Raw genomic sequence first — 22,966 nt, 5'->3', positions numbered from 1 at the left:
GTCATACGATGGCCTATCCCTCCATGAACCTCATTTAGTCACCTTCTTGGTCACCTCATTGGCACTAGTAGCCATTTTTTCTAATGTGTTAACTAGGGTGGAGTACTGGCCAAGACTAGAAAGCCTCAACCTACTAACCAAATTAGTTATCGTGGCACTATGTTTTGTGAGAAAATTAACAATGTCTTCTTGACTAGAGTTCACATGATCTAATGGGATTTGTGGAGGGCTCGGATGTGGTGGTGGTTGTTGAGGAGCAACCATTTGAGGTTTTTGTGTGTTTGGGGCTACCCCTTAAGAGTTTTGTGGTTTATTTTGAGGTGTTTCTATAGGGTTAATGTTTGCTTCTTCCATAGGAGGCAGGCTTTAGTTTCCTTTGCATTTGCTAGGTCTAGATGTACTTGATTATTAAATAATTATGAAAAATCCAAATCAATAGAAAAAATGTAAAATAATACAACTTACTATTTGATGCATGACATTGCTAGATATATGCATACACACACACACACACACACACACACACACACACACACACACACACACACACACACACACACACACACACACACACACACACACACACACACACACACACACACACACACACACACACACACACACACACACACACACACACACACACACACACACACACACACACACACACACACACATATGTATGTATGTATGTATGTATGTATGTATGTATGTATGTGTGTGTGTGTGTATGTATATGTAATATATATACATATATACATATATAAATATGTTTATATATTATATATACATATGCGTGCACACACACACACACACACACACACACATATCACTTAGCATCCTTATCTTCCACTTTTTCCTGTTCATAGAAAGTCACCAATGTTTGTCTAATTTTGCAATAAGATGTCATAGAGGATCTAAGTATGCCTTACCTTATTTTCCAAGTGAGGATAGTTGGGGGAACAAATCATTGTTTGAATCCCATTTTCATGTGATTTCCTTTTGTCTTGGCTATTATTATCACTTGATGAAATTAAAGTTGACTCAAATTTCACTAAAAGTCCTAGGATAATAAGCATGATAAAGCTAAATGAAATTATTTGTGAGAGGTCCTTAATAGTGGTTGAGAGAAAGGACTTTGATAGTAGTTTAGAAATTACCTACCTTCAATTTAAAAATAATCAAATTTGAATTTTCTTAGCTCTCTTGATTCCTCCTTCAAGACCAAGCAAGTTCATCGTACTAGTTTTTGAAGATCTAGATATTGTATCTAATCTACCAGAAATGATCTTGTCAAGAACTCCTAATGAAGGGTGCTCCCCCCAATATCACAATCACATTAAAAAAAGACAAACAAAGTAATTTTTTCAATAAAAGAATACATACATACATATATATATATATATATATATATATATATATATATATATATATATATATATATCACTTATCATCCTTATCTTCCACTTTTTCAAGCTCATAGAAAGTCACCAATGTTTGTCTAATTTTGCAATAAGATTTCATAGAGGATCTAAGTGTGCCTTACCTTATTTTCCAAGTGAGGATAGTTGGGGGAACAAATCATTGTTTGAATCCCATTTTCATGTGATTTCCTTTTGTCTTGGCTATTATTATCACTCGGTGAATTTAAAGCTAACTTAAATTTCACTCAAAGTCCCAGGATAATAAGCATGATAAAGCTATTTGAAATTATTTGTGAGAGCTCCTTAATAGTGGTTGAGAGAAAAGACCTTGATAGTAGTTTAGAAAATACCTACCTTCAATTTAAAAATAATCAAAGTTGAATTTTCTTAGCTCTCTTGATACCTCCTTCAAGACCAAGCAAGTTCATCATACTATTTTTTGAAGATCTAGATATTGTATCTAATCTACTAGAAGTGATCTTGTAAAGGACTCCTAATGAAGGGTGCTTCCCCTAATACCACAATCACATAACAAAATAGAGAAACAACATAATTTTTGCAATAAAAGAAAACAGGCTTCTTATTATCTCCACAATTGTGAAATCATATATTTTTAGAAACATAATATGAAAGACACATGGGTGATTTATTTACAATATTCTTTAAGAAAAAGATACATGCTACCACCTAGAGCTTCCCTAGACAACCTGCAAGTCGTCCTTACATAGGCAATTTTCCACAGCCTAAGAAGGTTCTAGACATTTAACCATAACCCATGATGGCCCCAATTAATTATTATTTTCATATTCATTGCATAAGGTCAGCCCAAAAAAATCATGAGTTATAGTAGGTCACCCCAAAATAAATTATGAATTATACTTTTTAGTAGTCCAACTTCTAGAGGCCATGAATTTTGTATACGAGGTATGATTTTTAACTATAAGTCCTTTTTGGAATTGATAGCTCTTGATCTATAGTGGCTAATAGCACAAGAATCCATCAGCTAAGATTTGACCTCATTGAATAGAGCCATTTAGGCCTTCAAAATTGAGCTTAAAGGCTTTGCACCCAAAAACCTCAATAACAAGCAATACATATAGGATGACAATGGAACTCCACTCGAAGGATGAAATAATTAAGATTCCACTAGTGAAATCAGAACATTCTAAGACCATATGACCCTCTTACTAAGAATAATAAGTTTTTACAAATAGTAACTATGTACTAAAATAAACCTTTATTGAAAATACAAAAGTGAAAACATTTTTTGGGTGATGCAAGATTACCCTTTCACCCAAAAATGCTTGTGCATATGACACCCAGGGTAATTTAAGAAGTGAAATTGTCATGTCGCAGGTGCTCATATAAAAATTAAGATAATTAATATCCTCACTTGTTAGCCATGATGAATCTTCTACTAGATGCCTTCTCCATTTGACTAGATATTCTTCATATACCCTATTCCTTGTGCTTCTGCTAAAATGACTGCCCAATAGCTCCTCAATCTCTTTTGTAGCAAAATAAGTTTCTAGAATACTCCATTGCATTGTTGTTGCCTCATCTTCAACCCCTCTTTCATTATACTCTATTACATCTAAAATGTTAAATCCTAGTGAAATATTCAATTCAATGGGAAACTCAAATTCATAGGCATTTCTTGAATCATACTTCTTTAGTATCTTGCATGGTTCAAACTTCTTCATTTTTAACTTGTTATATGTACCTACTAGAAATCTATCCTTCCTCAAAAGAACCATGACTTCATCTCCAACCTGAAACTCCTTATGTATCATTTTATCATATTCCTTAGCGTTCTATTGTGTATTCATCTTGATAATATTCTTTCTTTCCTCCTCATTGATGTTCTTAAGTGTTCTACAAAATCCACAGCTTCAACACTACTTATCTCTCTGTTATCCAACTTCATCTATTCAAAAGAATTTCTATGATTTCTTCCATATACAATCTGGAATGGTGATTTACTAGTACTTTTTTTGATAGAATTATTTTATACAAATTCTTCCTGTGGTAAACTCAAATCATATCCTTTTGGCTTATCTGTAACCAAACATCTCAACAAGCTCCCCAAACCTTCTTTCATCACCTATGTCTATCCATTAGTCTATGGATCATGTGATTCAAGATAAACTTCAAATCTATTTTCAACTTCTTGCATAATGTGTGGCATATTTACCCAACAAACTTGGTATCTCAATTTGAAACTATTCTCTTTGAAAAAACATGTAGTCTTACCACTTCTCAAAAAAATAACTCTACCACATGAACATCGTCACTATTCTTCTTGCAAGGAATGAAATGTGCCAAAATATGGTTGATATGACTATGGTTGATATGCACCAACAAAGTTTGTTCCCCCAACTATGACATGTATAAAATAATATGACATGATTATTCTTGCTAATTTGGATATTTTACAAAGATGAGAGACATATTAAATGACTCATCATATGACACATAGTAAAGTCCCTTTATTGTAAACATAAGAATTGCTAGCCAGATAATGTAATTAATATCAAAGTTTAAATTTTGGCTAATTGAAAATGGTGTCAACAAACCACCAATTTATAAGGAAACTTAATATAGTTGATGTCACAATGTTCTAAATTTGTATAAGAATTCTTGAGGTTAGCAAAGAATACTAGGATCTCTAAACATCCATAGAGTGACTCAATGGGAGGTGTTGAACTAAAAAAATCCAAAGTGTTAGAGTAATTATTTGTTCACACTTATTAATTAAATCACTTTGATTTAATTAATTAAGTTGCCTATTACTCTAGTTTTCTTAAGCTATCTCTTAGGTGCATATAATTAATATTTTATATTAATTATATTGTGCAACCTAGCTTTTTTAGGCTTTAGGGCTTTCGTTCACCTTTAAGGTTGAACTCTTGTAATTCTTTTTTCAAGCATTCAATCAATCAATTTTGGAATACAGTTTTTCTCTCATCTTGTTGAGTTTTTCCAAGCTGTGCTTTTTCCTTCTTTTTTCAGTTTCTCTTCAGCAGGTTATTTGAATGCAGGTGATTTTGGCAATCTGTGAAGTTGATTTTCACAACTTCTACATGGTATTAGAGCCACCCTTTTGCTTCTTGTTCGAAGGATTTTTGAAGCCGCGATTCAGAGTTAGAAACCCCAGCTTTTTTGAGGTTTTTTCTTCAATAGGGAGGAAGAGCAATTTTTCAGAACACTTTGAGCCCAAACAGATGTTGCCATTGGATCTGAAAGGCCATTTACAGTCAAGATCCATATAAAATTTGTCTTTTTTGGCTTCCATAGCGTCAGGCAAAATTTTTTTGGCCCCCCAGGAAGCCGTACGGATGCATTTATTGCAATTTTTCAAAAAAAAAAATTTAAAAATTTGTTTTGGGCCGCTCCACCCGGCGGCCACCCCTGCACCACCGGAGGATCGCTTGCGCTCGACTCGTGCGCAGCTGTCGCCAGTGCGACATCGCGGTCTGGCCATTGCCCTTGCGGCCACAGTTGCGCCATCGACCCCCCACCCTCTAGGGGGTGCCGCCGGATCCAGTTGTCACCCTCCTATGGTTCCGCCTCCTCAGCAACCTACGTGGAATTTTTGAACCAACTTGTAGCTGACACGTGGCACAGGTGCCATGTTGGCATCTGCCACGTGGCCTCTGCCATGTTAGCAAGTCTAGTTAGCACCGCCACATGGATGTCATGTGCCACTGCCACATGGCCTTCTTTTTTGCTACGATGGCCCTTAGGCCGTCAAATTTAAGCTACAGTTTTGATAACATCAGCATGACATCATCCTGCATCAGCATTCCTGCCAGCACTCCAGGTCCTTTTTTGACCCACTCACAATTTTTTGGCCATATCTTGAGCATACGAAGGTCTTTTTCTGATCCGAAAGAAGCACTAGAAAGCTGGTTCTAAGATGGAGATAGTGGTGTAGGATTTTTTTTGTTTTGATGTAGTTTAGTTTCCTATTTTTGTAGTTAAAGTCCAAAGTTCTATTTTTGACTCTGGCGAGCATTTCTTGTGCATCCCATCTCTGTTTTTTGAAAACCTGATATTTTTGAAAAGCTGGTTCTATCTACTTTTTAGAAATGATGTAATTTCTTCCAGATTCTACCCCATGCTCTTTCTATCATATTTTTGGTGTTTTTGCTCTATGATGGATATCTTGGGTATTTCAGGTCTGGGGATCATTTTGTTGGCATGGGATCTCTTCTTTTGGGCTGTACTATATTTTGTATCAGCTTTTTTCCCATTTTGATCATTGTTGATATCATTTGTAAGCATCTTTATGCAAACATACTGAGATAAAGTGCCACTCTTGCATTTCGAGATCTTTTTCATCATTGTGGTTTGTTGTACTTGCACTATTTTATAAAGTGCCATGGGGGGGGGGGGGGGGGGGGATAGTTGTTTGCCGATTTTGTGCCCTCTTCCTCTTTTGCCTCATGTAGTGTTGGTGACACGTGCCTTTATAGGTGTTTGTACCTCACTCTCGATGTGTTTGTAGGAGATTTTTGGCCCATCTTTTTAGTTGCCTGTCACCTCACCCCATCTACATTAAGGGGGGGTTATATTGTTGGTTCTAATGTTTCCTTGGTTCGATGGTTTGTTGGAGTGAGCTATGTATTTAGTATTTTGATCCTATATATTAGGCAATTGTAGTGGTTGGCTACCTATGCATTTTGGTGAGATGGATCACCTACCATATAGATACTCTCGGTTTGTGACTTCTATTTCCATGGAGGATCTTTAGATTAGCAGTTTCTTTCTGATAGAGTTTGTGGCTTCTTCTGCTTCAGTGGTTTTCTTCATGATCTTCTCTTTGTTCCTATCTTCTAGAACATTCTTTGCTATCTCTTTTTGGAGAGGGGTTTTTCCCACTGGGTTTTCTCCTTTGTCTATAGTTCACAGAGATTTTCTTGTTTTGGGTACCTAATTAGGCCTTGTTGCCGGGACCCATTTTTTTTCCTACTTTCATAGTTGTGCTAGGTTAGCTTACCTTGTAAGCTTCACTTAAGGGGGGGGGGGGGGTGTTAGAGTAATTATTTGTTCACACTTATTAATTAAATCGCTTTGATTTAATTAATTAAGTTATCTCTTAGGTGCATATAATTAATATTTTATATTAATTATATTGTGCAACCTAGCTTTTTTAGGCTTTAGGGCTTTCGTTCACCTTTAAGGTTGAACTCTTGTAATTCTTTTTTCAAGAATTCAATCAATCAATCTTGGAATACAATTTTTCTCTCATCTTGTTTTTTCCAAGCTGTGTTTTTTCCTTCTTTTTTTGGTTTCTCTTCAGCAGGTTATTTGCATGCATTTGATCTTGGCAATCTGTGAAGTTGGTTTTCACAACTTCTACACAAAGCTCATGGAAAGGGCATCCTTAGAGAATTATGGCTTTCCAAGTTAGATCTCTAGTTCTAGAAGAATTTAGATGTTAAAGAATCAATATATAAATCTAAGAATGCAACCAAAGTCAATAGTTGTGATAAAGGAAGAGTGTTGTATATAATAATTCTTACCATCACCATATCCCCTCCTTACCAGTTTTCTACAAAAGTTTTGAAACTAGAAAAAAAAATTATTTTAATTTTGGTTTTCCAAATATATAGTTTGTAATAGTAATGTATAGCAAGTTCTAAGACACATAACTTGGGCCCATTCTCTCATGGGCATGCTTCAAATCAAATTGCCCTATTAGAAGTTGTATTTAATTTTATGTTGTTTTAAAATGGGTTTCAATGTCCAAAGGTAAAACTAGAACCATTATGGGCGTCTGAAATGATTCCAAACATCACACAAAAGCTTGATGCTATACATCCACATCACACAAAATAACATAATAGCAAGGAGGGCTTGGGTCATTCTATAGGAAATGAAGAAGACATGAGTGTGACCATTTTCAGGTTTATTCTATAAGTCATCTTTTAGTTGAGTTAAGATTTTCGTTGTTGTTAATTTGAAGTTATCTTGGAATTTGATGGTCAATCATGTGTGTCATCTTGCTTCTTTATGATGGTTTGATCATAGTAAGGCATTTCATTTAAGTTTTGATATAAACATTGATTGTCAAAAACTAATATAATTAACCTATAAATTATTAATATTTATGAAAATCTCATATCTCAAAGTTTCTAAATTCATACATTCTAAAAAAGTAATAAAAAATTCAAGAAAGTCATTATAAATCAACAATATATGCCAAGTTAAGAAAGTTTCCAAATTTATATTTTGCACACAAATATTTGAAACTAGTAAACCCAACTTATATAGTTTATTTTAAAAACATTCTCTATAATAAAATTTGATGGTTTATTTATAAACTTCAGCATCATATTGACGGTTTTACAAAAAAGTAACATGTCAATAAATACGGTCCCACAAATTTTTAGCCTATCATACGCATGATTTTAAACCTTCTTGATTTTAGTAGTTTTTTAAAAATATATTTCTTTGATATGGATTTTTTATTTTATCATTTGTTTGTTTTTAAATATTTTTCCCATAGAAATTTTGATGTTTCCTCGTTTATGTTTCTTTCACATGTACAAATTTTTATTTTCTTTCAAAGCCCTTCTTCAATTTATAATTCCATCCATATCTTCTTTCTAATTAAATATATATATATATTTAACATATCATAATATAAAACTATTTATATTAATTTTAAATATTAGAAACATCCAAAAAATAATGTTATCCCAATTTCTTCCATTACATTTGTCTCCAATTCAATATCATAATCAAATATTGTAAATATTTGTAGTTAATGCAGAGTTTTGTTTTCAAGGTGCAAGTTAGTGCAAACAAAAGGAAGATACTTCCAATATAATATCTATCAAACTAAAGCATTTTGTCTAACCATATTGATCCCAAAGAATGTGTCATTTGATAAATGGGATCATCAAATAAAAGAGCAATATTGATAGACTTTGTAGACAATAGAGCCATTTTTCATTTGTTGAAAGTCCTTGAAGTTGATATTAGATACACATTTAATTTTATCAGCATGGATGACACAGAAAAGTGGTTAGTGAGATTATCTCTCCAATTTAGGTTGTAATGGGATCACAACTTTTACATTACAACCTTTTGCATCCATTGAGCATTACAAAGATTTGTAGAAACTGATTTCTAATGAGATTGTGGACTATGAATAGTAATTGGTTATTTCTTATATTTGTATTGGTGGTGAATTCTCAATCTTTGTTGAGCCCTAGTACTACTACCAAGCTTCAACACTTGTCGAGATCCAATACTTGTTGAGTTTGAGTACATGATGAGCTAGGTAGGGTGATGCATTTGTTGAGCTACTCGAGCATAGTGTTTACCAAGTGAACTCGAGCTTAGTGTTGACAAAGCTATTGGATCATAGTGTCTTAATGAGTAACTCAGATTAGTGATAACCGAGTGTCTACTAGGAATCAAGTGGAGGTGTGTAGACCGAGTTTATGTTGGGTGCTTGCCGAGCAAGGTAGGGGGATGCTCTTGCCAAGTTACTTAGGCATAGTGCGTACTGAGTGATCTCTGACTTACTGTTGACCAAGTTTTTTGATCATAGTGTCTTGCTAAGTGACTCAGATCAGTAATGATCGAGTGTTTTTTGGGCACCAATTGGTGGGATGGTGATCGAGTTCTTGTCGAACATCAATTGGAAGTGTGATGATAGTGAGCAACAATGATGATCAAGGGGGTAGTGTTGGCCGAGTGACTAGTTGTCACAGAGTTGTAATCAACTTGAAAACTTAAGTATGGGTCAGAATTAAGTACCAATCATTAATTATTACCCTTTTCTAGCATGTGTGATGTTATGGTAAGTCTTGCAAATTCTCTCCTCACTACTCAACATCATGTTAGCTGTCATCACCTGAGTATGATTTTTCTTCACTTTGGTCGCGTGGCTTTTTGCACATGGCAAGAGCAATACAAAAACTCTCAAACATAGGGTGTGATGGGATCACATATATGACATTAAAGTTGAAATCGTTTCTTAATAAAAATAAGGAACTTCAAGCATTGATCAAATCCAACATTGATCAATTTTGTATTTCATCCATTATAGTTGCAATTGGGTTCTAATTTCGGTGGCATTTCCTTTATTACTCACATGGAAGCAGGTAATTCATATCCTTCGAGTGTATGATGCTAGTGTGAAATGTGATTCCTACTACTAGTTTCATCGAAACATCCTCCCCAAAAATTTTAGAATTAAGCTTCAGTCGACATTGGAAGAAGATGCACTTTCACATCCCTTGGATGATGCGACATTGGATATCATGTTCAATGTGCACTCTCACTCTAATCATCATGCAATTCACACCGTCATTGGGGATGATTTCTTTTCTGTAACCTCAATACATGTGTTGTTTCCTTTAAACTTGGTCTCGATATTCATGTCCAATGCTATGGACCTACTCCAGTCAACATCGTGGATGGAAATTATTGCAATCAAGGTGGTCCAACCAGAATTTTGGGCTGAAAATAAGTTGAAACAAACAATTTAGAACTACGATTTGTGGGCCAAAAATGCCCTGGTGGGTGGATTTTTTCCAAGATCCCTACTCATGTAGAAACATGCTCGGCTATGGCAACACTTGAGGTGTTATAAAAGTTCTTCAAAAAGCATAACCCACAGTTCTTGACAAAGACTTTGCAAGTCACGACACAAGTTTTGGGCCACTAGCTGGTTGAGGGTGTGAAGGAAACATGACTTGTATTGCTCGACATTTTGGGTTTACCAATTTCTCATACATAAGAAATCTCTTCTCACATGGTGACACCTTCGGCCCCCCCAACCTAGTTTGTTTGTGAACTAGGTGTTTGGTCTACTCCGGCTTCCAATGCTCTTGGCTTAGAACATCCTACCACATAAGAAACAAACTGGCATTCTTAGTCAAACTACACCAAAGCCACAGTTTGAGGTTTATCTCCTTCCACTGGTAATTTTGATGTCGTCGTTGAAGGTTCAGATTCAGGCTGGGAGGTTGCTCCTTTACCATGCTCAGATTTTGGTTGGAGTTATTCTCTACAACTTGGTATGGCTTCCACTTATGTTGAGGGTCCCTCTTGTGAGGATATGGAAGAATGATAGTTTTAAGGCTACCTTCTTTTTTTGAGTTTAATTTTTCCAACATTAGGCATGTTTCTAAAAAAATGTTGGTATTTTTGGTTGATTTTAAGTCCTTCATGCTTGTTGTTCGATATGTTTTTGAAAATGTAAAAATTTGATAAATTTCAAATTTTGGTGGCAATTTTCCCACATTTTGTAAGCTAGATTTTGCTCATCGATATAATATATTATAAATATCGATGATTGTCACTTGTACATATTATGATAATGCTAGGTTTTCTTTCTTGTTCTTTCCCGGTTGAGCTCTTAAACTAGCTTTTAATAGTATATATATTTAGTGGCTCATCCACTTTTGCCAAAAAAAAAAGTGGTTAGCAAGAAGGAATGAGGAAAATGGGATTGCCATTAAGAAACAGCTATGCAGAAACCCTAACAAATGCATTTGGGAAAACAACATTGCATCCAAAGATTTTCATACAGTGATTGAGTTGGACATGAAATATGCGCTAAGCAATGTTTTGGGTGCAGGTGGATATGGAGTTGTTGTTTCTGCATGTGAATATGGAAATGGCGATGGGAAAGAAGAAATGATTGCCCTCAAGATGATGATGGTTTCTGACAAAGTAAGAAAAACCATGGAAAGATACATTCGAGAGCTCCGAATCATTGGAAAATTTCATCATCCTTTTATAGTCAAAGTGAAGGGCATCATAAACAAGGCAACATGTGTGGACGAATTCAGGGAGTTTTATGCTGTGATGGAGAGAATGAGATTGAGTTTGCGGGATTTGAAAGAGGCTCATATACTTCAGGGAATCAAGTTCAAGCCCAAGGTTGTTAAAGTCATTCTCACCCAAGTTTTCTCTCTCTCTCACTTCTAATAGATTAATCTTGAAGAAAATAAGTCAACTTTAACTATTTAATACTTTTAGTCTAGGAATCAAATCTTAGTGTGGATGTTTAAACCATTCGCCTTTGTTCAATATTGCTTTTATGACTCAAATGTATATATTTCCTTTCATTGATCTTCTACATCACTTAAACTTTTTGTTGGCATTCTTATTTATCAGATACTAAGAAGCTTGCAGTATTTGCATGCTACTTGAATACTTCATAGAGATTTAAAACCCCATAATATTTTGGTCAGTGAAACAAATTCAAACAACCCTAAAAAGTTTGGCAGCTTCCCTCCAAGAATAAAGCTGTGTGACTTTGGAATATCTCAGAAGCTTTCCCCAAAAATGATACTATTTGTGGCTTCAGCACCTTACAAAGCCCCTGAACACCTTTTTGGGTATGACATCTATAAACACTACTTCAATTATAGCCCTGCAACAGATGTGTGGGTTGTGGGATACATTTTGGTAGAGCTTTTGTTGGTAAATGAGTTGGGTTCAAAGGGAATTCTTTTAGCAAATGTAAAAGATGATGAAACTGATTTTCAAAACCTGAAAGAGTTTACTAAAATAATACAAATACCAGATGAAGATGAGCTGTCAGAAATAATCAAGGATAGAAAATGTCTCTATTCCATCAAGCATTGCAAAGAATTTCCCTTCATCCCACAAAACCTTTGAAGGAATTTTTATACAAGAATTTGTTTGATAGAAGTGCAATTGATCTCATGGGGAGAATGCTTTGTTTTAAGCCTACTAATAGAATTACAATTAAGGAGGCTCTCCAACATGAATATGTTGTAGATCTCATAGTCAAAAGTCTTGCAGGAATGTTATATCTTAAGCGTGATGAGATTAACAAAGTAAAGAATGTGAATCCTCCCTTGATCGATACTAACGATGAAGAAATACAAAACACAAAGCATCATAAGCTCATTGACTTGTTGTTTAGCACTACAAAGGGCTTTGAAATAGAAAATGCATAATATATACACATACATTCATTTATTTGTGTCCCAATAAAATTCTATTGATTCATTGGTATGTGTTACAATAAGTTCTAACCTTTTTTTAATCATAGCCATTAACTCAAAGCACACTTCCAATTTAATCCATAAACAATGGTATGATATTGAATGTCTTTGTATTAGTTTATTGTTTATTGTTTGTTGTGATGAAAAGGAAGCATTCCATACTATTTGTTTTCATCATTACAAGTTGGGTCAGTGCAAGAAGTTGGGTCTCACTTTTGGCCAAACAGTGGAAGTGTTTTTCCCGTTTTTGAAATATTTTGTCAATTGATGCAAAAATTTGAGCCATTTAGAGATTAAATATAAAAAAACTTCAGAAATAAAAATTGTAGTGCCTAGAATTTTCTTTTTGAATATGTAATTTATTTATATACCCATATGTTATTTTTTTGGTATGGATCTTTAAAAACCACTTTTTCAAAATGCCTGTTTCAGGACCATACCACGCTCATGTACGGACACCATAATTTGACACAAATGAATGAATTTTTGCGAATCCTTTTAAATGGAGTTACCTAACACACCAAAGATTGATGAGAATATTTTTCTTGAATTTTTTAAATAATCTTTTTTTAATTAATTTTTAACTGGCTGTAAAGGAAAATTTTAAAACCTCTCGTGTATGGACACCATAATTTAATCAAAATTTCACTTTTTTAAACTTTTTTTTTTTTTTTTTTTTTTAACTTCAAAAGAATTGAATGTAGATTGATGACATATAAATTAATTTAAGAAAAAATATAAAATAAAAAAGTTATTAAAGTTTTAGTGAACATTGCTATTTTACATTTAGGTACCACCTTTGATTAAATTTTTTTTTAAAAAATAGTAAATAAAATCATAACTCTATAAAATTTATATTTTTGGAATTAGGACAGTGAGAGCTCTAATGGATTTTTGTTTCGTAAAAAATTTTGATCGGGAAGACCCTCTAAAAATTATGGCAAGGCATGAATTTGTCAATTCAATGCCTTAGCCACATGTTGAGAGGCCAAGGCATAGGCTTGGTCTCACCAAGCCTGTCCCAAACCAAAATCCAAGGCAAGAAAAAAAAATTCTGCCTCATGTTGTAAGAAATGGGCACCCATTATTTGAATTTCAAAAAATGGGTACCCATTTTGAAAAGCTAAAAGCGGCATGTAAAATTTGCCAAAAATTTTTAAAAATGAATTTTTAAGAAATGGGTGCTCATTTTTTACTTTTAAAAAACGGGTTATTTTTAAAAAACAGGTGCCCGTTTCTTAAAAATTCAAATTTTTAATTTTTTGTGAAACGGGTACCTATTTTTTGAAAATAAATAATGGGTACCCGATTTTTAAATATAACGGGTGCCCGTTTTTTAAATTTAGGGTTGGGCACCCGAGCCAAAAACAGGTGCCCATTTTTTAAAATCAGGGACCCATTTCTTAGAGGTCTCATTTCGTGGATTTGACTTCCGCGGAATTGAGACCCAACTTTGTGCATTCACCCAGTTATAAATGTAATAAATCATAATATAAGAGATCATTAATACATAATAATAGATTGATGATGAGAGAAGGTATGTTTTGATTAGTATTTTTTATTATTTATTAAGGTTAATAACATGTAAGGGAAGGAAATTTAGTACTTTTAATTATTGTTATGTTGTTACTTATATTTTTGATGTAAATCATTAGGGGTCTATGTGGTTGTCTAATGGTTGTTCTTATATATAAAATATGTAAGGGAAGGAATGAGAGTATTTGAGAGAATCAAAATAGATGGAGATGTAAAATAGAGGGAATTGAGAAGGGAGAGAGTAAGGAATATGGAGGAAGACATTATATATTTTGAAAAATAGAGAGAGATTATTGATCATTTTAATTGAGAAGTTTTTGCAAAACTGTTTTGAATCTTATAAGTGAAATATAGTTTATTTCAATCTATAAATTTTCACTTGTGGTGTTTGTTAAACAAACATGAACATTTAGTAAATGATGTAATAATGGACCTCTTACAAAATAAAATAAATGGACACTAAATATATCAATTTTTTTCTCAAAATATTATGTAGAAAATTAGATAAAAAAATTTCTAATTGCTTTCTATATCTCTTTAGGATACCCATTGCACACCAAAATGTAATTAGTAGTTTTAGTAACCATACCTTAGATTCCAACTTAGTACCATCTCGGCACCTATTCATTAAAAATATATTAGAATTTTGTGAAAAAGTCCCATTATTTATCTCTTAGTCATAGAAATACTTTTATGATTAAACATTTATGCCCTAACTGCATACTTCTATTCCCTTCTATTTTAGCATTGTGATTGCTTGTGAGCTGATTAGGCTTTAGCATTTTAGATGCAAATGAAGAAGAGAAAATAGTTTTACTGATAAATTATTCAATACTCGTGAATTATTGGAAAAGCATTTTGTTTTTAGTGTCGAACCGATTCAAATCATGCTTCGTTGCTATGGGACTTGCCAATTATATTTTTCTTTCAGACTAGAACATTATCATTTTGTTTTCTTGACCTATCTTTTGGTATTGGCCTGATTGGTATGCGCTGGAGAAAAAAATATTCTACTTTTATTCTAAAAATACAACTATCATTTTTTTCTTTTTATTAGATACCCTTTTTTATTGTTTTTATTTCAGACATTATGACTTTATTTTCCATTAGCTGGGATCAGTTCTCTATACAATCGCAACAGTAGGAAAATATTTTAAAAACTGAAATCTTGATTGGGCTATTCACGATTCATCATGCACTGGCATTTTATTTGCTAGGATTATTCAGCTACAAGATTAGTTGGGATCTTAGATCAATTATGTTTTGTTAGTATTTGATTGAACATCACACATTAAGTTTCATTCAACACCAAAAGTATTAAATAGTCAAAGCTGATTTGATTTTTCCAAGTTTAATTTTCTCCTTAGTGTGAGATGTTTAAGGGTAGCCTTATTTAACAACAGAATATTAAATGACTTGAATGTTGATTACCTATTAATCATCTCAAGAAATTTGATAGTTCTTTTATAAGTGAGTCAAACTTTCAGCTGAACATAAATAGATATCGTTTATTCTGAATGATTAATAATGGGTGTTGTTTGTCTTCACTAAAATTTATTGATTTTAGTGTTGAGGTTGAATCATTAATTGCTATTATTTCGAGTCCTCAAGCAAGACCGTGGTAATAGCCAATCATTGACCTTAAATTTAAAGAAAATGTAATGTAAGAGACAATGTGTTTTTGGCATGGAAATGAGTGCTTGACACACGGAGGGCTTGTTTGTTTGCTAGTATAGGAATTGAAAATTAGAATAGAAAAATAGAATGGGAATAGAAAAGAGCAAATTTCAATCATATTTGGTTCACTTGGAATTCGATTAGGAATATGTTAATCTAGTAATCTATTGTTTGGTTGTACAAAAATGAAATAAGGATTAGGTTAAGTTTTGTATTTTCAAAAATATTTCTTTTAAAATTTTTTTTTTTTTAATTTGTTATTTTTTAGTTAATTTTTTCAATAATAGTAATACGGTTAATTTATTTTTATTTTTATTTTATTCATTGAAATTAATACAAATATAATTTATTTTATTTTTTAAATAAATAGATATAAAAAAATTGTTATAAAAAATAATTTTAAAATTTTAAAAATAATTAACAATTTTTATTTTTTTTTCAGATTGGGAGTAGGAATGACCTATTCCAATAACAACTATTTTTTGGAATGGGCATATACTCATTTTAGGGGCAAAATTGGAATATGTTTGCCTATCACCTATTCTAATTTGGGGTACCAAACAAAGAAAACATTTTTTATTCCAATTTTCCTATTCCTATTCCAGCAAACAAATAGACCCTAAGCTTCATTCCAAGACTAAAAGTGCTAAATAATCAAAGTTGACAAGTATATTTTCCAAAACTTAATTTTTTTTAAGAATGATGTTTAAGAGTGGTTTACAACAATGACTAGTTCGGAAATTAGATTAACTTAATGATGAGTCATTTCCCTTTACCTAATGAAAGCCTGGGTTATATCATCAACTGGACATTGCAATTCCCTTTCTCTTCTTGGATTCTACATTAATTTGGTACACATTCACAAGGAGAAAACGAATTTTCCATTCAATATTCCCTTTACGTAGGGTATTCAATGTCACTGAAACTTAACTTCAAATAATACCAATAAGCTCTAACTGTTATGAATCTGTAGAGAATTTTAGTGAAAATCAAGATGTAATGTGGCATTTCAAAGGAAAAACCTTGAGACTCAAAAGCCAAGTAGAGTTGGAGATATTGAGGTAGATTTTATATTTGGTTGTTAAAGGTAAATTTTGAAACATTATAATAGCAGTAGATTTATAATGGAACACTAAGTTTTTATGAGTAGTGATTCACACGAATCAATCTCTTATGAAAATGATGGAACACTTAGTTCTCATTGGATCTAGGTGATGCTAACAAATGGACTTTTGGAAAGGTCATCCATCTGAGTACTACTTCACAAAGGAAACTCCATTGTTAAGCTTGTTCAAATTGGAGTAGTATTGGAATGGGTGACCTTCCAAAAAGTTGAGTGCATCACCTCTGTTAGCAACACCTAGTTTGATGAGTGCTAAGTATTTCATTTATTTTCATAAGAGATGAATTCGTGAATGTTACTCATGAAACATCAGTCAATGAATTGGACTTAAAAAACTAGAAAGTTAATTCTTAAGAACAAAATCACAATTTTACTTGTTATAATGTTAATAATTTTAAATTTTTTTGTTAAGAAAAAATAATTTTCCACCTTATTCAAGACAATCAAATATAAGAAATTTTTTTTTTTTAAATTATTAAAAATAAATATTAATAAAACATTATTGTGCTACTATTACAAAGAACCTAAGTCTTTGTTTTAGATGACCAAATGACTAAACCAAATTAAAATAAAAAAATCTGAACTGGATTATTCTAGTAATATTCTACCTAGACAAGAACAAGAACAAGTAAACCCTGTCAGACAAGAAGAAATTTGTTTTATTGAAAACACATTATCTTCCAATCTTTTATATTTTTCCTTACTTTATATAACCATTTCGTTGTCACACGTGTAAGAAAAATAGTTCTAATGGATTAGAAAGGATCATGCATGCAATTGCAAACTCCAAATTCGACATTATCGAAGCTTTGTAGCCATCCTCGCCGATATGTAAGTTTTCTATGTTTTGCATCGATACTAACGAGCCACATAAATAATTGTAATTTCTCAAATGTACTCATTAGTCCCAAGATGCCATAAACAAATAAATAGTTAACTTCTTTTAATTATAAAGAGTGCTAAAATTAAACATTTTTTTCATTAAAGATTAGTTGACTTTTAATTATAAAGAGTGCTAAAATTAAACTTTTTTTTCAGTACAGATTAGTTAACTAACTGAGCAGATGGGGAACGGATATGCATACCCGCTCTTGTTATTGGTGATGGTGTTTTCTGCATCTGCTCTAGGTGAAATGCATTCTTCATTATTTACTTTAAATAATATTTATTGGGACTGGCTAATCTGAGATTTACTAAAATACAGTGAAATTTTTTCAATTTTTTTACTTTTTATTGATCACAAAATATAAAAAATATAAAGATCATGAAGATCAAATATTGAAAATTTCAAAAAAAATCATTGTATTTTCCCTTTTAAAATTTAGTCATAATACAATTTGTAGGAAGATAGCAGTGTCCATATTTATTTTTGTAAATTAACTCTAAGATACATATTATACTAATTCTGAAGTTGTTGGTAACCATACAGAGTCGATGAAATATGACTATGGCGACGGATATTGCGGATTTTGGAGCGGTGGATATCATGGGCAATGCTACGATCCTGATACTTGCAGATCTTCTGATCATGCCGCTTTTGGGAGGTGTGTTTGGAGTGACAGGGCAGGATATGCTTGTATTTGTTATAATCCCTGTTAGAACAACAGTGCTTCAAATGGACTTTGGCCTGTTATGATCTGTGATGGGAGAATACACATGAAATTACACTCCGCTACGCTTCTTACTAAGTAGATAAGCTGGTATTTGCATAGGCGGATAGGTGTGGAGATTAGATAGTAGCTTTAAGATTATGGAGTGTGTTGTTTAAATTCTCTAATTTGATAAACAGATTTCTATGCTTCCCAAATATTCTCTGTTTTGATTCTCTCAATCTGCAAATTTCATGGGAGGCTAAAGCAATTCATGAACTCCTACCACAAGTTAATAATTTTTATTAAATTTTAATAAAATATAAGATTTCAAATTATTTTATTGCAGATTTCATAGATCCCTTTGTAAAAAGTTAAAAGGCCACACACGATCTTGGTAGAAGTCATTCGACCAATTCATTTATTAATTATGAAGAATATAAATCATCCAATCAACTAATTCAATACAACACCAAACTCTTATTTATGCATTCTTATCATATTGTACTTGTTGTATATTAGATTAATTTCACAATGTAATACTTTTAAAGTTTTTAAATTTATTTGTAAATTTATATATTCTAAAAATTAATATTCATCAATTTGATTGGTTGTTTTGATTTTTTCTTATATAATCCTTTTTTTGGAAACTAACTCCATATTTCATTTTCTTCAGCGAGATTTTAGGAAATGGATTAATAATATATATAATGTTTTTTATTAAGAAAAGCAACAATTAACGGGTGCTAACTTGAAGTACAAACAATAACACTAGACATCAAGAGTAGAACATTACCAGCGTCTAGTAAAGAAAGATCCAGACAAGCTAGATCTCCCTCTATCAAAGATAAAGGTCCAGTGACCCACCAACCATGGTCAATGTCGATAATGAAAGAATTGGGACAAGCCCTCATAATAGCTACATACTTAAACTAAAAATAACAACAAAGGACCAGAGTGTGCCCTTTAAAACTTCTAGCAATCACTCAATCCCAAGGAAACGAAAAACTAAGATATGAAATCACCATAAGAATGAATGAACAAACTCAATCCATCTATGTCTGTCAGAATAGTAAGCAAAGAAATAGGACCAACCAAGATTATACCTCTAGCCTTGGCAAACACAATACATATCATCTAACCATAGGTCCAAGCAAGGCTCCAACCTTGGCAAATGTAGTCAAAAGTCTTCCAGCCCCCCACAAATTCCCAAAACACCATACTGAGAGGAGCAGGGAGGAGGAAGACCAAGCTCCAGAGGTAAGAGCAACTCCTCCTTCCTCCACTAACAAAACTACTAAAAGTAGCACAAGTATTCAATATCTCAATTTAGGAGTCACCTCTTCTTCCCAATGCCCGAATATGATCTCCACCTCAATAAGAGATTGTTCCACCTCCATAGGAGTAATGGACTTAGAAGCTAAGAGTAAGACCAAGGCCATCTTTGTAGGATGTAACACACATCTCCACACCAAAGTGTTTAGTTGCGGAGTCATCCTTTCTTCACCACTTCAAGTACATCATCCATACATGCTCTCTCCAGCTAGATTTCTTACAATAAGAAAGAGATACTCGCAAATAATAGAAGAGTACCCGCTGAACACATTCACAACCACTTTCCTCCAGCAACTAGCTACCTCCATAAGCTTTTCCCCCACCTTAATATGAAGTAGGAAAGTGAAATAATAGAATAGAGGAAACCTCCACCACACATATATCCAAAGCTTTGAAATGACTGTCTTAACTAGATTCGAGTCCCAAATAGAGGAAGCATTCACCTCAGAGCATGAGCAACCAAAGGAATCCCTAAAGAAACAAACACTAAGGGGCAAGAGAATCCCCAAATGATGAACAAAAATGCCCAACCAAGGGGAGCTATCAATCGTAAAACCCCTAAAAATGAAAACCCATCTAGGAAAAAACCCTTGTCAATAGAACTAACACCAAGGAAAGGGACCACATTTCCCTCTGCAAACCAATCCCTCAATGTTCAAGCCCCTAAAAACCATAGGGTTCACATGATCCCCACAAACCATAACAAGAAGCCCCAAGAAAAAGCATTATTGATGAAGCCACTACACATAACCCTCCAAACCAAACCCATCTATATCCTCATCTCTGACAAACTCCAAATATAAGAGAGCCCACCAAAGGCAAAGACCAGCAAAACAAATGGGACAAAAGACCCCATACATCCAAAACCCAAGGTGGGGAACAAGGGTGCTAGGAAAAAGCACCTCCACCCACAAACGCCAACCCCTTATAGAGGTCTAACCAGTGTACAAGGTATGTGCAGGATCATGGTGTGCCAAAAAGTGGTGATGTGAAAAAAATAGAGTTTGAAAACGTCTAAAAGTGCTTCAAAATCCGCTCTGACTTTTTTTCACCTATCCAAACACCAAACCTGGAAAGCAAGGCCTTACCCTTATTGGATATCCAATTTGATATCGAATACCCGATATTATATCAGATATTCGATACAATTTCGGATACCCAATTACTTAAAAATATATAGTATGAAATATATATAAAGTAATATGAAATAATAAATTAGTTATTACATTATATAATTATAAAATAATAAATATATATTATATTATTTATGAAGATTAATATTTTTATATTTCAAAAATCATACTATAATATAATATAATAGTATAAATTATAATATAATAAAATAGTATAGTATAATATAATATAATAGTATAATACAATATAATATAATATTATAATATGATATAAGATAATAGTATAATATAATATAATATAATAGTATAATATAATATAATATAATATAATATAATATAATAATATGATATAATATAATAGTATAATATAATATAATATAATAGTATAGTATAATATAATACATTAGTAATATGTTATTTTTGACCCATGAGGTGTTTCAAAAAAGATAACCCACAGGTTGACGTGTTGATCTTTTTTTTTTAAATAACACTATCACTTTTCGGGTATCCGATATTATATCATATACTCAATATTTTTGGGTATCAGATATAATATCGAGTACCCGAAAAGTGACAATGTTATTTAAAAGAAAAAAAAAGCAACCCACGGGTTGTGTTGCACAATCGTTTTTTTTTTTTTTTAGCGCATATATCCATTTTACTATCGGATAGGCGATAATAGGTTTTTTTTTTTTTTTTTCTTAATGAATTTTAATATAAATTTAATAAATTTTATTATAAAATTGTTAGTTTTAGTTGGATTTGTTAGAATTTAGAGTTTTTTTGATAAAAATTGTTAAAATTTAAGTTTTTAAAAATATAAATTATGTTTTACAAATTAATAGGAATGGATGATCAAAATGATGACCATGAGGCAAGGAATAATATTCCTCGTAACCCCCCACCAAACAATCCAATGCCCTCGCAAAATCATCCACTAAATGATCCTTTACCCCCTCAAAATAATTGAAAATCTCATTGAATTGAGGGGTTTGCAAAGAACATATAATAATGTGCCCACATTAGCTCCTATGTTATCCATGTTAAACACCATAGTGGGTACATTGAAACCCTTACCAATGAACATAATGCCACTCTTCGTTAGCGTGACCAAATGCATGAGATGTTTGATGATGGCTTGGACCATGATGAGGTTGCAGTCCTCAATATAACCAAAGATGATTTGGTTAGCCTTTTTGTGAACCCAAAAATTGATTTACCAGTCAATCGCAAAAAACCCAAATTATCGATTAAATGGTGCACAAATGACAACATATGTGCAAACTTTTGGGATCATTGGTGGATGGTTTTGATATCCCTCCACATAGCAATTTAGAGGTGTCATTTTATTTCCTTAAAAAATTGTATGCCGAATTTGTGTTGAAACTCAAAGTGAATTATTGGAGCATGAAGCCCAACATGGGTGTAGGACTAGGAGCTCCTCAGGATAGACCCTCTTCCCAGTGGAAGAAAGCTGGCACTTTGTCCCCCCTACTAATGTCTCCCCCCCTCCTCAAGTGCAACATCCTAATATTATCGCAAAGGCTAGCTCTCAGACCATAAGAACCATTCATAGATTGAGTAGCCTGTTGATATCTCAGACTAGGTCAGTCCTGCCTCTCCTTTTTGATGATGCTGGTGCTAGTTCATCATCAGCTAGCTCATCACACATTTGTGTGCCTCACACTTACATTACATGCAAGAATATTTTCCTGGGTCCCATAGGTGATCTTCTTGAGTATCATTTTGTATTAGATGAGGATACACCAGATGCAAATGTAGAGGCTACAGACCCTGATGCAAGAGAGGAGGGGAATGCAGAGGCATGGACTCCTGTGTGAATACGTGTATACATTTTTTTTTTTATGAAATATGTGATTTAAAGTTAATTTTTATAATAGAGTAATTTTAATTTTTAAGCCATACTGAATTATACATGCATGTGATCTTCATTCATGTTTAGTTGATGACAGAGGAGGAGTTGAGATAGGTTGATGATGCCACACTCTTGTCCATTTCATTTGGCCTTGAGGCATCTATGGTACATTATGTTGTGTTCTCATTGTTTTTTCTATTTGATATTGTAGCATATATGGTTTCTAATCTTTCTTTTATCTTGCAAGTATCACCTGTCCCTGGGGGA

General features: G+C 33.0%; 1 protein-coding gene and 1 pseudogene across 1 annotated transcript; both read left to right on the top strand.

Moving 5' to 3' along the window:
- Positions 1–5,159: 5,159 nt before the first annotated feature.
- On the top strand, positions 5,160–12,077 carry LOC149556507 (mitogen-activated protein kinase 17-like). The gene is made up of 3 exons (XM_089829864.1): positions 5,160–5,247; positions 11,029–11,333; positions 11,727–12,077. The coding sequence occupies exons 1-3, from the start codon at positions 5,160–5,162 to the stop codon at positions 12,075–12,077; spliced, it is 744 nt and encodes a 247-aa protein (XP_089685990.1).
- A 6,136-nt stretch (positions 12,078–18,213) lies between these two features.
- Positions 18,214–22,966, top strand: part of LOC149556506 (nucleobase-ascorbate transporter 5-like) — a 54,796-nt pseudogene continuing 50,043 nt past the window's right edge.

Source organism: Cupressus sempervirens, chromosome 5 (genome assembly GCF_028749045.1).
Source record: "Cupressus sempervirens isolate cs-2001-9-10 chromosome 5, ASM2874904v1, whole genome shotgun sequence".
In the NCBI taxonomy this organism is placed as follows: domain Eukaryota; kingdom Viridiplantae; phylum Streptophyta; class Pinopsida; order Cupressales; family Cupressaceae; genus Cupressus; species Cupressus sempervirens.
Note: the sequence above shows the minus strand (reverse complement) of the source record. Positions and strands in the feature narration are given on the sequence as shown.

Bases quoted from the DNA above. Each gene is read 5' to 3' on its own strand.
- LOC149556507 (XM_089829864.1), top strand. From the start codon at position 5,160: ATGGCCCTTAGGCCGTCAAATTTAAGCTACAGTTTTGATAACATCAGC. The intron at 5,248-11,028 runs GTCCTTTTTTGA...TTTTGGGTGCAG, and splicing joins CATTCCTGCCAGCACTCCAG to GTGGATATGGAGTTGTTGTT. The intron at 11,334-11,726 runs GTTGTTAAAGTC...GGAATATCTCAG, and splicing joins GAATCAAGTTCAAGCCCAAG to AAGCTTTCCCCAAAAATGAT.